Consider the following 15,271-nt stretch of genomic DNA (forward strand, 5'->3'; position numbering starts at 1 on the left):
TGGTAACAGAATACTTGGGAACTTTTCTGGACCACTTTAAAGAACACTGGCAGAACCAAAGCCAAGCTCTGATCTTGGCCCACGTAAATTAGGAGCAGAACTGCCTGAAGCACCTCACCAACCTCGTGGAACAACTGAGGCTACAGCAGCACAAAAATGCCAACTCCAGCATTCAGAAACCTCCTCACCAGAGCTCTGCTGTCACTCCAGATCTCAAAGGTGCTCAGCAATGTTTCATTGGCCTCAGTGTCACAAATGTTACGCAGGAAGAAACTTCCAAGAATATTCATTTCCTCCTTGGCCTTAAAGAGTAGCAAGTACCTTACAGTAAGAGGATTTCAGGAATGGTTAATTCCTAAGCAGGGTTTGGGATGAGGTTTTTCTGCCTTTCCAATCCACCCCTCACTGTGAAATTTCCAACTCACAATATTCCATGATCCTAAAGGAATTTGGGGATTCTGAGAGAGCCAGAGAGGGGCAGGAAGAGCCCAAACACAGAACCTCTGTTTGGATACTGTGAATTTTATCCCTTCCATTCTCCTGAGTGCTGAAACCACAACGAGGATCTCTGTAACACCCCCAGTCCCTTGCCAGCCCAAATATCATTTACCTGCCTTTACCCAGACTCCTGCATCCTTGAGGAATGTCAGGATTTGCCTTTGGATTAGCAAGGGTAAAACCAGGATCAAGCACACATTTGCCACCACATTTTGGCTGGGACAGGCAGGGGGGTGCAGCTGCACTCCTGATTTCCATCACAACCCCTTTTACTGGAAGGAAAATGCTGTTTCTATCATTGGGAGCAGCAAGGAAAGAGTCAAAAGAACTGGAAGCAGAAAGGTCCAAATTTCTCCTGCTAAGATTATTCTGCCCTTTATCCAGGCCAACTGCTTTTCTGAAGCACGAGAGAGAAAGAGAAGAAATCAGGGCCATTTCTAGCAAATCACTTCCAGTAAAAAGTAACCGCAAGGGAAGCACACAAGACAAGAGAGTTCACAATCGAGGATCAGATTTGCAAAGCTGTGCACAAAGTGTGGCTGCAGATTCTCCCAGAGCCCAGACTCCAGCTCCATTTGCTCCCTGTGTGCACACTAACAAGGACTGCTGAAAATCTGGCCCTAAACATTTTTACTAAACAAACTGAATCAACAGACTATGCCCACACAAACAAGCACAAGACACAGTGAAGTAAAGCCAACACCAATACTTTCAGCTGATGGGGCTTTTTTTTTCCTCTTTTTTCCCAGAAATTGGACCAAGTACTCATGGATTAGACTTGTCTCCATGGCTGCTTGCTCTGAGATAGGAGCAACTTTGAGGCAGCACGTGTTCACCTCTTCCTTGGATGAAAAAAAAAAGATGCCTTTAGTGTAGATCACAGGAATGCGTCGAAATAAAATCTATACAACACATTAAACACTGCTACTGCCTCAGGGCTTGGGAGAGAACAAAGCCAAGCCTTGAGGGACCAATTCAACAGCATTCATTCCCCTTAATACCAAAGTGGAAGGCATTTGAGAGACAGAACTAAACATCAAGACAAGCTTTAACTATACTCTGGTCAATACAAAACTCATTTAATGGACTGCTGGCTAAAACTGTCAGACGAGGGACAAGTCATTTAGTGTCACATGCAACAGATGTTACTCACACCACACAACTCTGTACAGAAAAGCAGTTTCCACCTCTACCCTTGGTACAAACCAGAATTACTTCAGTAGTAATTGAAATATTAATTTAGTGAATTTGATCTCCAACCTTGTTTTGCTCTATGGAAACACTGCTCATTTCACAGTCAAGTTCATCCTTAGTGTTTAAAATCACTTACAATGGAAGTGTCTCTCTGACATTCATGTTTGAGAATGAAAATGCTAAAAGGAGTCGAATTAGTTCTTTAAATAAATGGGTATGCAGTTGGAATTCTTCATATTTCGAACTGACAAGGGCAAAAAGCAACACAGCACCAATTACAGAAAGGAGCTGAACCCACACATTTTGGTGTCACAGTCTGAAACACAAGTATTCCACTTTTCCAAATCACATCAACCTTTTAAATTAAACTGGAAACAATACTGCTACCACTTCTCAATCTAAAAACTAAAACCAGATCTCTTAATACTCTTCTATCCCCAGCAAGTTTGCTGGGAATTTTGTTTGTTCATTTTTAAAGCAAGGACACTTCTGCCTGCCAAGTTCAACACAAAGTATTTGGTTTAAGATTTGAAGACAGAAGGCACTTTTAACATTCAGCCTTAGAATACTGAGTGCAGAAACAATGTGTACAATTTTGTTCCTTTGTTTAAATCTGCAGTTTGATTTTTTTTTTCCCCCAATTAGTTCTTAGAAAGAGCAATGATAGCACTATATCACATTTCATTTTCAGGAGCACATTGATTTACTTATCCCATTAAACAGGTTGCCCTTCCAAGAGTTCTTCTGTGTGTGTGTGTCAGGCCTAAAGTTCATTTCCCAATATAGCACAAACCAAAGATCCTGACCAAGATCAATGAAGGAACTGCTTTTTCAGTGCACTGCTTGGTTATCCTGCTCACCCAGTGGTTTCCACTGCAAATTGCAATTCTACACTGCAGCATTCACAGAACATCAAACATGAGTAACACTGGCTGGCTGAGCACAGCTTCAGATGGAACAGCTCTGCTTGGAAATGGAGTCCTTTCAAAGAACACTTCATCCAACCCCCAGTCTGCAAATCAGCTTTTCATCGACCACATGAAGCTATTTTTGTTCTGTACAGAAATTAATGAGGTTGTCGTTTAATCAGCATACTTCAGGTTTCAGCTTTAATTCCATTTTTGTTACTGGAGACAAAAAAAAAAAAAAAAGAAGAAAAAATGGAACCAACCCCAAGCATCATTCCTGTGAAAGCACAACAGTGAGAGCAGCAACTCCATGTTCTTTAGAGGTCACTTCTTCCATCTTGTCAGTCGACTCTGAGCTGAACCCTCTGACAGCTCCTCACCAAACCCATGGGACAGTGAGTTCTCCAGGGATGAAACCAAGAGTTCTAATTTTATTTACAGTATAAGTCCTAGTCAAATCTAAGTCCATCAGCTTTAAAAAAAAAAAAAAAAAAGAAAAAAAAAGAAAAAAAAAAAAAAGAAAAAATACATTTACTGTAAACATGGCAACATTAAATATGGTGATGCTAGTCTAGAGTATTTCATGTCATGATCACATCTTGTTATACCTGAATTTATATACAGGATATTTAATAGCAAGTGTTACCCACTTCACAAGTGGAGGGAGAAGAGACAGAGTCTAGGTTTTGCTGTGGCTAAAACTCCTTCAAAGTAAAGTTAAAGCTTGTCTTTGATTGTTATAGAGCTTTCTTTCATAACCGCATTGAAACCGAAGATTAGCACAGAGAAATTATCTGGGGCCCCTTGAAATTTAGAATTCAAAATTTCCATTATGATTCTCGTGGGGGAAAGGGGGGGCAAAAAGTGTCTGATATGGAGAATAAAAAAATTACTGCAAAATAAACTTAATGGAAGTTGGGTCTTCAGACTGTCAGTCAAAAGTTCCAGCAGGGGTTATTCCTGTTTGGGTTGGAGTTGCCTCTTCCAGGCCTCGTTCAAATAAACTAGTCGTTTGTAGTTGATGATAAAGAGAATGAAGTTCAGCAAATATGTGAGCACGCAGACAATGCAAAACTCCTTCAGCACGAAGTACAGAATGTATGCCAAGTACAGAGACCCTACTACAGACACTATGGAGGATGTCATGAGGATTAGAGCTGCTACTGCACTGGCTGTCATACCTGCAACAAGAGAGACAAAGTTACTCACCCTTCTCCACACAGAGCAAAAGTGAATTGAAACCAGCCACTCAGCAACAGTTACACAAAATTCTGCTTAAAATGCCACCTGGGTATTTGGAGAGGAGTAGCTAAGGCTCTGTCTGACAGCCCTGTGACAATCAGTGTGTGCAGGATTAACCATTCTCATATTCTTGAGTTACAGGAAAATTCATGGTCAAGTTATTTCTGTCAGGATTAACAGCTTTGTAGCAAACCACAGAGTTACCAAGAAATACACAAAATTATATTTCATGCACTTTTTTGCCTGCTCTCTCTGTTACTCCTAAAAAACTTGCCCATTCCATTTTTATTCCCTCTCTTTTCCACCATGCAATGCAATGCCAAATATACTGGAGTGAAAATACCAGCACAGAAACTGTCTTCACGCTTGGATTATTAATAGCAATAAAAAGGAGAAAATGCAATTACTCTTGTTATCAGTTGGGTTTTTAAGCCCTTTGGACAGATGTATCATTAGAGTGCTGCTAAAAAAACCCAAGATATAAAAATCAGAAGCATTTATCTGGAGTCCTGCAGATTGTGCAATGGATATTGCTCTCCTCCTTCATCCCCACAGCCCTGCTCAGCACTTGAGGCTCTGAAGTGAATGAATACTTACCAAGTAGCATTTGTAGTATATAAAACACCAGGCCAAAAACACTGTTTGACTGATTTATTGCACTGTCCTTCCCAAAGATGGAGCCCAAGAGACCGAATCCTCGACCCCATCTGTAAAACAGGGAAACTAATTAACTCTCATTTGGCCACCTCCTGCTTTCCAGCAGCATTTCCAGTTCAGGGCTCTTGGGGAAAGAAAAGGACACATATTCTGGCATGATTTACGTGGAGCTCTCCTGGAAAACCAAGCAGCAACAGGGGGAGCACTGGGCACAGCTTTATCCCACACCTTGCTGGTTGAAGTTGTTTGACACACCAGGAACTGCTGAGTTCACCCAGCTGGAACTGCCCTGAACACCAGCTCTGCTTCCCAGGGCTGGAGTTTGGAGCTGTTTTGTCACATAAACACTTCCTTCCCCCAGGGAGAGCTTTAGCAGCTCTCTGCATCACACAAGGTCACTACAAAGCTGAGGCAAGGATTTGTTCCACTCACTTGTCTGCATCGGAGCAGGAGAATCAGGGCATAAATCTGTACCTCAGCTGCTCCTCAAACAGCTCAGGAGGAACCCAAATCTGTCGAGCACACGAGCTGAGGATGGCACCATCACAAGATCCCCGGCCCTCGTTTGTGGGAGCTCTTGCACAGTGTGACACTTTGAACCGACACCTGAAATCCCTACAAAGTGACTTTCAGCTTTCCTGTGATAAGGCAGAAAGCAGCACAAGCCCTACAAAACTGCTGCTGCAGAAGGAGGAGGAAAGATTAAATTAGCAATAGTGTTTGTGCCAGAAACCATTAATTCCATGCCCTAAGGCAGATCACGCCGTTATTTGTAAAAGCAAAGTGAGAACCCTATTTATTAGTGTCACTCGGAAATATGAAGTTATTTTGTTGCTCCAAGGTAATTTAACTCACAAGAGCACACCGGGATATCTGCCAGTGGATTTTTGGAGCATCAAGCCAAGCAAACAAATGTAAGGTTTGCCACACATTAGCAGCTTAACTGAGCAAGGTAAAAAGGTGCCACTCCTCATCCTGCTGCGGCAGGAAACTCCAAGGAAAGCGCAGTTTTCAGGAAGTTTCCTGTCCTAGGGGCAATGGCCCTGCTGAACCAAGACACGGCTCAGGTCTGTCCCTGCACGTGGCAGGAACGGTGCTGATGTCACTCACCTGGGACCTGCCATCACCACGCCACAAGCAGTTTCCTCACAGAAAGAGGCACCATAATTAGGACATTTTATTATCATCTCCAAAACACTCTCTAGTCTCACAGCCATCTGTGCAAAAGCCATTTAAACTCATCATTTTAATTGCAGACTAAGTTGGAATTCACTATTAATACTCTTGTGCTCTTCTCCCCAAGAAACCCAGCAGGTCCCAATTCTTAGAAAGCAGATTTTCTGTATAAACAGTCAAAAACTAAACATACTTTCAGCTAGTTTGGTCTGAAATCTTTTAAAAGTGAAACTTTTGTGTCAATATTAAGCTTCAAGGCAGCACAGACAATGCTCTTCCAGGGGACAGAGCCTCAGCATCCCAGAGCTGCCAGGAAAAGCAGTGCAGAACTGCCTGGCTCTCTGCTCTCACCCCAGGGCGACTCTGGGGCCATGGAAGATACAAAGAATTACAAAGAACCTCAGTTATGGTGAGATTTCCTCCCACACCTCAAATGTTATCTGGATTTTAATTGGGAACTGTTAATTTTTTAGCCTTCCTTTGATAAGATGGTCCCAGCACATGTAACAATTGTCTTGTGTTGTCCAAATTCCAAAGGCTGTATTAAAGAGCCACACAAATACATTAATTATAATTTTTACATTTAAAAGTTTATATTTATTTATTTTATTATAAATAAAGTTTATATTTATTTATTAGTTTTAGTTTTATTTTTTATTTTTGTTTTTAATTAGTTTTATTTTTATTTTTATTTATTTTATTAGTTTTATTTTTATTTTTATTGTTATTTTAAATTTAGTTTTATTTATTTTATCATTATAAATTTTAATATTTATATTAAATATATTATAATATTATAAAATTTAATTATAAATTAAAAATTTATATCTAAATTTTAAATTTTTAATTGATATATTATTTAATATAAAATTTAAAATAGTTAAAATTATAAATTATAATAAATTTTTATATTTAGATTTATATTTATAAAATTTTAATATTTATATTTATTTATGCAATTTTAATATTTATATTTATTTATACAATTTTAATATTTATATTTATTTATACAATTTTAATATTTATATTTATTTATATATAGATGCTTCAGCCTGCCATCCACGGGTTGTTTATTGTCGTGGTCTCCAAGTGAGAATTGATGTCAGGGTGACATTAAAATGATTTGAACACACTCAGGTTTTCCTGCACCACCCAAAGTGGGCAAAGGTTCAGCACCAGCCTAACTCCAACCAGCTGCAGGATGCTGAACCCACCCCTACCTGAGTGCTCTCCCTTCTGATGCTCAGCACATCCTGTCATCTGTCTGAGAGCAAACCAGAGCTCAAAATATCAGGAAAGGCATTTTACAGAGCCTGACCCTGCAAGAGAATTTTATTATGCTGCTCTGCAAGAGAATAATAAAATGTTGCCAGTGGAAGGAAAATGAGTTCCAGCCCTTCCCAGGAGTCAGAGTCCTGGAGTGATCCGTGCAGAGCCGCAAGGTCAGAGCACAGGGAAAGCTTTTTCCACATGCAGGAGTTCATTACGTGTCTCGTTGGCCTCGTAGCAGCTTTGAGGACATCAAGTATTAAATTTCAGCCCATGGAGTCCAGGTCTAATCTCACATCTTATTCCACACACTTGGAGACAGCTAAGCAGCCCGGGGTTTAGCACAGGACACTTTTCCCAGCCTTATAAGGTTGGGAGTGGGAGCAAGAGCTCTGCATCAAACCGAAAAGCAAAGTATTTCGACTTTCTACATTTACTTTGTATACTCCCTTTCCCATCTCATTTCCCTGCTGAAAAGTCTAAATTGTCTCCTAATTTTATTAAGGTTGTAAAACTCACAATGGACCAGGAACTTCTGCCAGCAAGTGGAGGAAGGAGGAAAACTGTTCATTTTCACACCGAGTAGATAGTGTGCATTTTCACACCGAGTAGTGTTCATTTTCACACCAGACTCAGGTGAGAATTGTCTGATCAATGATAAATTTCAAAGTCTAAAAAAAGATGGCAAACAAATAGCAAGAAGAAAGTCCTAACAGCAAGACAGACTGCAAAGAAGTAAATTCAGAAGTATTCAATGTAACCTGCATTTTACAAAAAAACGTGATTTAGAAGAAGTGTTATCATTTGCATCATTAAAAAAAAAATATACAGAATGCTAAACAGAATGACCTGCAGGACATGCAGAGCTGCTTGCAGAGCAAGATGAAAGCAGAGCCTGATTTCTGCAGGCTTTTCCTGGTTCTGCCTGGTGGCTCCATCCCTGAGGAGCAGGAGCTCTGTGCTGAGATCCAGGTCACTGTCACCCGAGGTGACTCAGAGCCTCTGACACACACAGGTGCCAAACCCACTCTCACCACACCCGAGTTTCACTGCTATTAAAACCCAAAGCAATCTGAGCTAATTACAAGGAACAAACCTTTAAGACATCTTTGTAACTCAGTTTCCCTCCCTATCTGCATGTACCACTCTGAATGTTCTTTAAAATATCAAAAAGTGATTCAAGAAATCGAAAATGAAGTGATTCATCTCCTTTTCTAACATCTACAACTGAACACTGCAGTGATTTTCAGTCTTCTTTTATCAAAAGGAGGTTTTGAAAGTTGTTATTCACCCTCTAAACAATGCCCCTTTTGGTTTGAGGTACTTGACAAAGCTCAGCAATGTTGCATGTTCAGAAGTTTAAAGCAGTATTTGTGTGCAATTGTTACTTCTTAACAGGAAGACAAAAAGTACTGAGGTCACTGTGCTCCACAAGTGATGTACCTCCAATAAAATCTTACACTTTTACATCACTAAAACCATTTCAATCTCGTTTGCACAGTTATGAACATCCTCTGTGTTCCTGAACAGCATATTAGGGGACACACTTGAAACATCTGAGCATAATTTAGCAGAGAAAATCCTAAAGGGAGCAGAAGAACCTCCTTTAGTCCACCAGCATCTCAAACATTCTAGAGGACAAGCAAACAACCTTCCAGTTTAACAAGTTACAAGTTCTGAGTTGTCAGCACCGGCTCCAAAAGCAGCAGAATTCCAAGCCTGCCAAGCCCACCAAGTCAAACAAACCAACCAGAAAGTGTTGATTTAGCCAGGAGTTGGATCAGGGTCCCCTGCAGCCTGTAAGAAATGCTGGAGTGTTTCTGCAGCCAAGCCCCAGCTCTGACAGCTGCCTGCAGATGTTTTGAACAATTTTGTCAAAGATCATCCCCCAGGAATGATCTTCCCTTGGCCTCCGCTGTCCTTAAGGATCAGCTGAAACTTCTGAACTGGGGTTTCCCCTGCACCAACACCTCCTGGATGTCCCAGATGTTTTCTGAGCCCTTCTGACCTCAACAACCACCCCTGGTGATGAGCAGAACCACATCCCCTGGATTTCACCTGGCAACCCCCTGGGTTTATGCCCAGGACTGAAGAACCCCTGTATTTCCATTCTCACATGGAAAGAACCACGCTGGCTCAGGACAGGTCCAGCACGCCTTGGAAAAAGGACAATTCCCAGGTCTCATTCCAGTGTCCTCAAGGAGTGCTCGGAAATGCAATCAAATCCCTCGGGGGATCAGATTATTCAAAGGCTTCTCTGATCCCAAATCTCTGCATTTGTGCAGCAGCAGCTTTGCCAACACAATTCTCTCTCAGTGGTTGGGTTTGGTGCAAAAGGGCAAACAATAACAAAGATTCTGTACTCAAACTGCAAGGAAAGAACCCAAATTTGGATGGTTTTGGGTAGCAGTTACTTAAGCAGTAGTTACTTCCTCTCATTTCAGGATTATTTATCACCCCATGAGCATTATTTTGTTATCAACAGCAAGCACCCCTTACCACTTTGTAACCTTGAGGAAACAATAAATCTCATTTTATCAAAAACAAAAAATAAAAAAAGACTACATTTGCTAAGTGATGTGCACATTTCCTTAAGCATCACTGGACTTCTGAGATAATTTCTGGTCCAGAAGGAAAGTTCTCAGAGAGGAGCAGAGCTCACCCCCTGCCTTCAGGGAAAAGCTCATAGAAAGGTCAAAGGATCTGGAGCATGTTGAGAAACTTTGGTTGCAACTTCTTTCCAGCTTCACCAGAGGATTTTGGATTAAATCGAATTCATGGCTTCAAGGCCACTCTTAACAGTTTTAATAAATTAAGTAAAAGCCTTCAATTAGAAGCCACAAAAAAAGAAGATTAAAAACTCCCATCTGTAAACTTGCCAGGAGTGCTCAAAAATGTTGATACACTTAATTTCATGTTTAAATCTATTAGCAGCATTTAGCATAACTAAATGAGGTTTTCTTCTATATATCCTCCAGCTCTGCTTCAGACAGAGTCTGTAAAAACTCTCAGTGTCTAGATCAGCAAAATATTAAGCAGACAGAGGATAATTATTTTATAGCAGCCTTTACAAAAGCACTGGCTATTCAAGATACCAGCCAACAGCACTGATTCCTTCTATTCCTTCCTTATTAATCTCTTCTATTAAGCTGCCATAAATGAAGCCTGAGTCTGAATTATAAGCACTTTGTTAAATTTACTTTGCACCAGGCAAAATAATTCCTAGCCCTATTACAAATTCTAGTCAGGCTGGAAATGATATATTTACGAAAAGCAAAAATTAACACGTTTGTGTGAGCACTGTAAGGATGGAAAATAAAAGATTACCACAGCAGAGGCACTGCTGTGTTTTATAAAAGATGTGCCTCAGTCCGTAAGTGTTGTATCAGTATTAAACCATCAATTTTCTACAAGAAAGATGGAAAAAAAAAACCCCAAAACATTTGAGTTCTCAGCTTCTGCAGCTTTAAGAGCGACTTTAAAACTCCAAGCTGGTTTCTACCAGCATTCCTGGAACACCTCCCCTCTCCAGCCCATGGAATCAGCTCTGGATCCTCCCAGCTCACACCCTCTGCTCCCCCTGTGCCAGTGCTGAGCCCTGCTTGCACAGGGCCAGCCCAGCTGGGGACAAGGGACAGAGAACCTTGGCTCCCAGGGCAGGGTTTCCCTTCAGCACAGGAGTGACTCTGGGTTTCCCTCCCCTGTGGCACTGAATTGGGCTCCTCCAATTTCTCCCTGCCCAATTCCAAAGCAGAGATTTTCCAAGCTTCCCTCAGACAGCAAACCCAGTGAATCTAGAATCCCTTTTTCATCTCCTAACACCTTACACCAGTCACTATCACTTGCAGCTGAAAACCTCAAACGTATCTGGATATCTGCTTGCAGGTGCAGCATTGGAAAAAAAATCCTGGGATATCAGGAATTTGTTATTATAAATATGAATAACTGCTACATAATGTTCTTTACTTGGAATTAGGCAAACTTGACAGACAAGACATTTACAGGAACTGCCCACATCAGAACCTGTTTAAACATCAGCTTAGGGAGGGCTGGAAGTTTTCTCCGTGTCCCCTTTCCTTGGACAAGGGAAGCTGGGGGTTGTTCTTGTCCCTTTGATCCTTGTAAAGATGCACCAGAACAGTTCCAGCAAGGTGTGCTCTGCTGAGAAACCAGCACAGAGCAGTCTGGAAGTTTTCTCCGTGTCCCCTTTCCTTGGACAAGGGAAGCTGGGGGTTGTTCTTGTCCCTTTGATCCTTGTAAAGATGCACCAGAACAGTTCCAGCAAGGTGTGCTCTGCTGAGAAACCAGCACAGGGCAGTTTTACCCGCAGTTCTTAGAGCAATTCCCACCCACTCTGCAGAGGAACAGCTCTACAGCAGCACAAACAAGCAAACAGAGCACAAGGGGTGTAAATTCAGGGTTTAAAGTGATTTATGAGTGCGAGCAGAACCACACAGTAACACTACACCTGTCACAGGCCAGCCTTTCAGACACACCCCACACTGAACAGGCGTTTTCAGGAGCTACCAGGTGAATGTTTTGGTGCATCCACAGAAAACACAAGGTGCACGTGCAGCTTTTACAGAGGAAAGTGTCCCCCACGGCAGGGGCTGGGATGAGATGACCTCGAAGGTCCCTTCCAACCCAAGCCATCCTGTCACATCAGACTTTTCACAACTTTTCCAAGTGCCTCAAGCACAAGACACCAATCCAAGACTCTGCCCATGAACAGAACAGGGAATTCCTAAAATACCAATGACATGCAGGTTCCCAAAATGCTATTTTGACTCCAGAACTCCTTCAGCGACGAGGCAAAGATCAATATTGACTATTGCCAAACCCCTGCTCTGACGCAGCTGCAAATATTGCTAAAGATACACACGTGCCCTTTGCTCGCTTGTGCTGCTGTCCTGAGGCTCTCTTCCAGCGTTCACTAATGCACGCCAGGCTGCTGAAGTCATTCAAAGCCCTCATTTATCCTCCAGCAATCTCCAATTCAGCAAGACAGAAAGCAAAAAGGTATTAGAGGATCCCAAAATCTCTCAGGGCACGGAAAAGACCAAAGCCAAAGGCTCTGGGTCTCTGCATTACCACTTAAAGGTCACATTTTATTTCAAGCTGTAGCATGACCTGTATGACTTGAAGTGTGTTTTATGACTGTAATTCCCACTGTGAAAATACAGCAAGATCAAAAATATTGTTCAGTCCAAAACTACTATCCAGTTTATAAAACAGCTAGTTTATAAAAGAGCTAGTTTATAAAACAGCCAGTTTATAAAGAAAGGCATTCTTGACACTTAATTATTCTCAACTATCAGACAGCAATTAATTTAAAATAAATACAGCAGTTGCCATGGATGTTGGGTATTGCCCTAATACCTGCTATTATCAGCCACTCCTTAGCAAATTTTATTTTTAAACTATTTAATGAACTTTCCCCTTGATAAAAATTTGAAATATGCTGACCATTCATGTTTTGGGTAAGGGATACTGGGAAGGGATCTCTCCAACATAACCTTCTGCATGAGTCAGGCTCTGATAGGAGATTTTCTGTGCTCCTCCCTCTGCATGCTGGCAGTCTTTACATTTCTGTTCTTGCTCTTGTGCCAATGCTAGCTCTGGCTTAAAAGCCAGACTTGGAAATACCAACAGCTGGTGAAAAAAACTCTGCCCAAACCACCAGAAAGTCAGCTCAGGAAAGAATAAACTAATTTATTCTAATTATTCTATGCATTTTAAATGAATTCTAACAGCATTAAGTGCTTTTTAAAGTTCAGCCCACTCTTGGAGTCAAAATTCAACTTGTGAAGATTGCAACATTCCAAGTTCCATCAGCAAATCCAGCTTAAATAAAAAGTCACATAACCCAAGGAACCATCTAAAAGCCAAAGCAGGAACAGAAGTTTCTCACCCAGTTAAATCTGCAGAGCTAACTCTAATCTTTAGCTAATCAATTCATTTCTGACTGCCAGTGGAACAGCTCAATGAGAAAAGAAATGTGGAATAAATCTGAATTACCTGTGAAAAAGCTGGAACACAAAATCGAAGCTTTACAGCCTCAGTGAAATCTAAAGTGTGATCAAAAGTTCCTTTTAGAAATGAAGCTCCTTTGGTGATGTGGGAGCAAGGAACACTCAGCTGGAGAAAGTGACAGAACAGTGGATGGGGACTGTGGCAACGTGGAAAATAAGATTAATTTCTTTCCAACTTGAATGCCTTGCCCTCCTGCCTCACTTTTAAAGCAGAACTCCCCCTCTGCGTCCTGCACAGCCTGGAAAGCAAATTCTTCTCCAAATATGGTTGGACTGAACAGAACTTGCACGTTCCTTTTCCACAAACTCCTTTTACCACCTGCTCCAACGATCACGAGCTCTCCTGGCATTTGCAGTGCTTCACTCCAGGCATGGTTCTCCTAGCAACTGCCGGGAGATCTGAGAGCATTTTATCCCTAACTCCTCACATTATCATCTAGAATTCCTCCAGCAAAGGATTCCCAGGTCTTACTCAACGTGTCAGCTGCAGCATTGCTAATGAACGCTGCAATTACCCGGCTTGGTTCCATAATTAGAAATAATTCCAATTATATCTTTAGGTAATTTCCTCCTCCCAAGTGTTCAGTAAACACGCATCAAAAGTGTGACATCCAACTCCCTGTCACAACAGCAGCACTGGCTGCAACAACAAAAAGCTGTTGGAGGATCAATTCTATACAAGAACAGGCTTCAATCTCTGTTATTCTCTTTTTACTCCTGTGTCTGTCACTTAATGCTTGAGTCTCTGTTATTCTCTTTTTACCCCTGTACCTGTGATCAAAGTTAAATCACTGATGATACTCACGTGGTTTAATCTCAGTAGCCTAAGCATAATTTAATTTCTATTATTTGAATTTATCCGGTGAGTTTATTGAAGCTTTCTCCCTAGTTAGAGCCAAACTTCTACTTTCAGGCCATTTTCCAAGCAGAGACATGAACAAGCACCTTCACAAACTAAAGATGATCTGAGGCAGACAGAAAAGCAGAGTTAAAGCCTTCACTCAGTCACAATATCAGGTGGCCAGGGATACAGATCTCTGCCACACAATCTCACTTCTGTCACCACAGAAGAGGATTCAGGAAAAAGAGCTCCCTGGATGCTTTGCCTCAATAATTTCACAGCTCCCAGCTTGACAGAGGATGGGAATACTCCCTCAAACTGGCTTGTTATGATGATACAGCAAGTACTTCTATAAAAACTGTGACAGCTTTTGCACAGGCTACACTGAGAGGGGAAGAAGGAAAACTCAAGTACCCATTCAACTGAGGGCACTAACACAATAACAAAATTGTCACTGAAACAAAGAGGAAAGGTTTAGTACACAGATTTGCTCTAGAAGCAGATTTATACAATGACTCTCCTAACAGCAGTAAGAGCCCTTGGCCTTTAGAAAACAACTACTGAACTGGCTGGACATCTGCAAAATAAGTCAGGATTTGGACTGGGCTTGTGCTGCGGAGGCATCCAAGCCTCCCTTGAATGAAGCACTTCCTCTGGATCACCAAAGCATCTCCTGTGCTGCCAGGAGACGTCCCACTGAAAACGCAATCCAGATACTGCAATTAAAGCTAACAAAGCGAACCACCCGCAATTGCACTTGTTTATGTTGTCCTTAACCACTGCTCACAGCTCCAGCACTCCACTCTGCCGAGCCTTTACCACTAAAACGCCTGTCACTCCACCTATTTGCCACCGATTACAACACAGCAATTGCGGGTGCCTCACCCTCGAGCCGTGGCGATCCCGAAAATCCCCGTTCCCACAGCGGCCCTGCAGCCGCGGGGCTGCCCCACACCGGCAGCGCTGCCCCGGCCCCGGCTGCCCCGGCCCCTCCGTGCCCCCGCCCGGCCCGCAGCCCCTCCGAGCACCGGCCCGGCCCCCAGCACCCCCCGAGGCACCGCAGGCAGCACTCCGGGACCCGTCCCCGCCGCTCCCGCAGCCCTCAGCCCCCTTCCCCCCGCGGGGGCGGCGGCGGGTCCCACCCGCGCCTCACCTGGAGGTGATGGCGGCGGAGCAGCGCACCCTCTCGCTGAGGTCGCACAGGGCCTGGTAGTGGCTGTCGCGGCCCTTCTCGCGCTCCAGGTGGCAGGCGTACAGGGACAGCAGGATGCCGGCGGCGCACACGGCGGAGCGCGCCACCCGCTCCCAGCGCGGCACCGACACCCGCAGCAGGACGGGCGCCGCCATCTTGGCCCCGTCCCTCCGCCTCAGCCCGCGACGCGCGCCCGGCACCGCCCCGCCCCGCGCACGCGCGCGCTCCTCATTGGCCGGCCGCGCACGCGCGCGCTTCCCTC

General features: G+C 43.0%; 1 protein-coding gene across 1 annotated transcript; it reads right to left on the reverse strand.

The window, feature by feature from the left end:
- Window positions 1-2,827: 2,827 nt before the first annotated feature.
- VKORC1L1 (vitamin K epoxide reductase complex subunit 1 like 1) lies at window positions 2,828-15,222 on the reverse strand. Its single transcript, XM_038157998.1, has 3 exons — window positions 14,971-15,222; window positions 4,440-4,549; window positions 2,828-3,781 (listed from the first exon to the last, which is right to left on the reverse strand). Exons 1-3 carry the CDS (start codon window positions 15,162-15,164, stop codon window positions 3,555-3,557), a joined length of 531 nt encoding a protein of 176 aa, XP_038013926.1. The 5' UTR covers window positions 15,165-15,222; the 3' UTR covers window positions 2,828-3,554.
- Between the last annotated feature and the right edge of the window lie 49 nt (window positions 15,223-15,271).

Source organism: Motacilla alba, chromosome 19, assembly GCF_015832195.1.
Source record: "Motacilla alba alba isolate MOTALB_02 chromosome 19, Motacilla_alba_V1.0_pri, whole genome shotgun sequence".
Taxonomy (NCBI): domain Eukaryota; kingdom Metazoa; phylum Chordata; class Aves; order Passeriformes; family Motacillidae; genus Motacilla; species Motacilla alba.

Coding starts and splice junctions, on each gene's coding strand:
- VKORC1L1 (XM_038157998.1), bottom strand. CDS start 15,164: ATGGCGGCGCCCGTCCTGCTGCGGGTGTCGGTGCCGCGCTGGGAGCGG. Junction 4,550..14,970: donor TCCGCCGCCATCACCTCCAG/GTGAGGCGCGGG, acceptor CCTGTTTTACAG/ATGGGGTCGAGGATTCGGTC. Junction 3,782..4,439: donor TATACTACAAATGCTACTTG/GTAAGTATTCAT, acceptor CTCTTGTTGCAG/GTATGACAGCCAGTGCAGTA.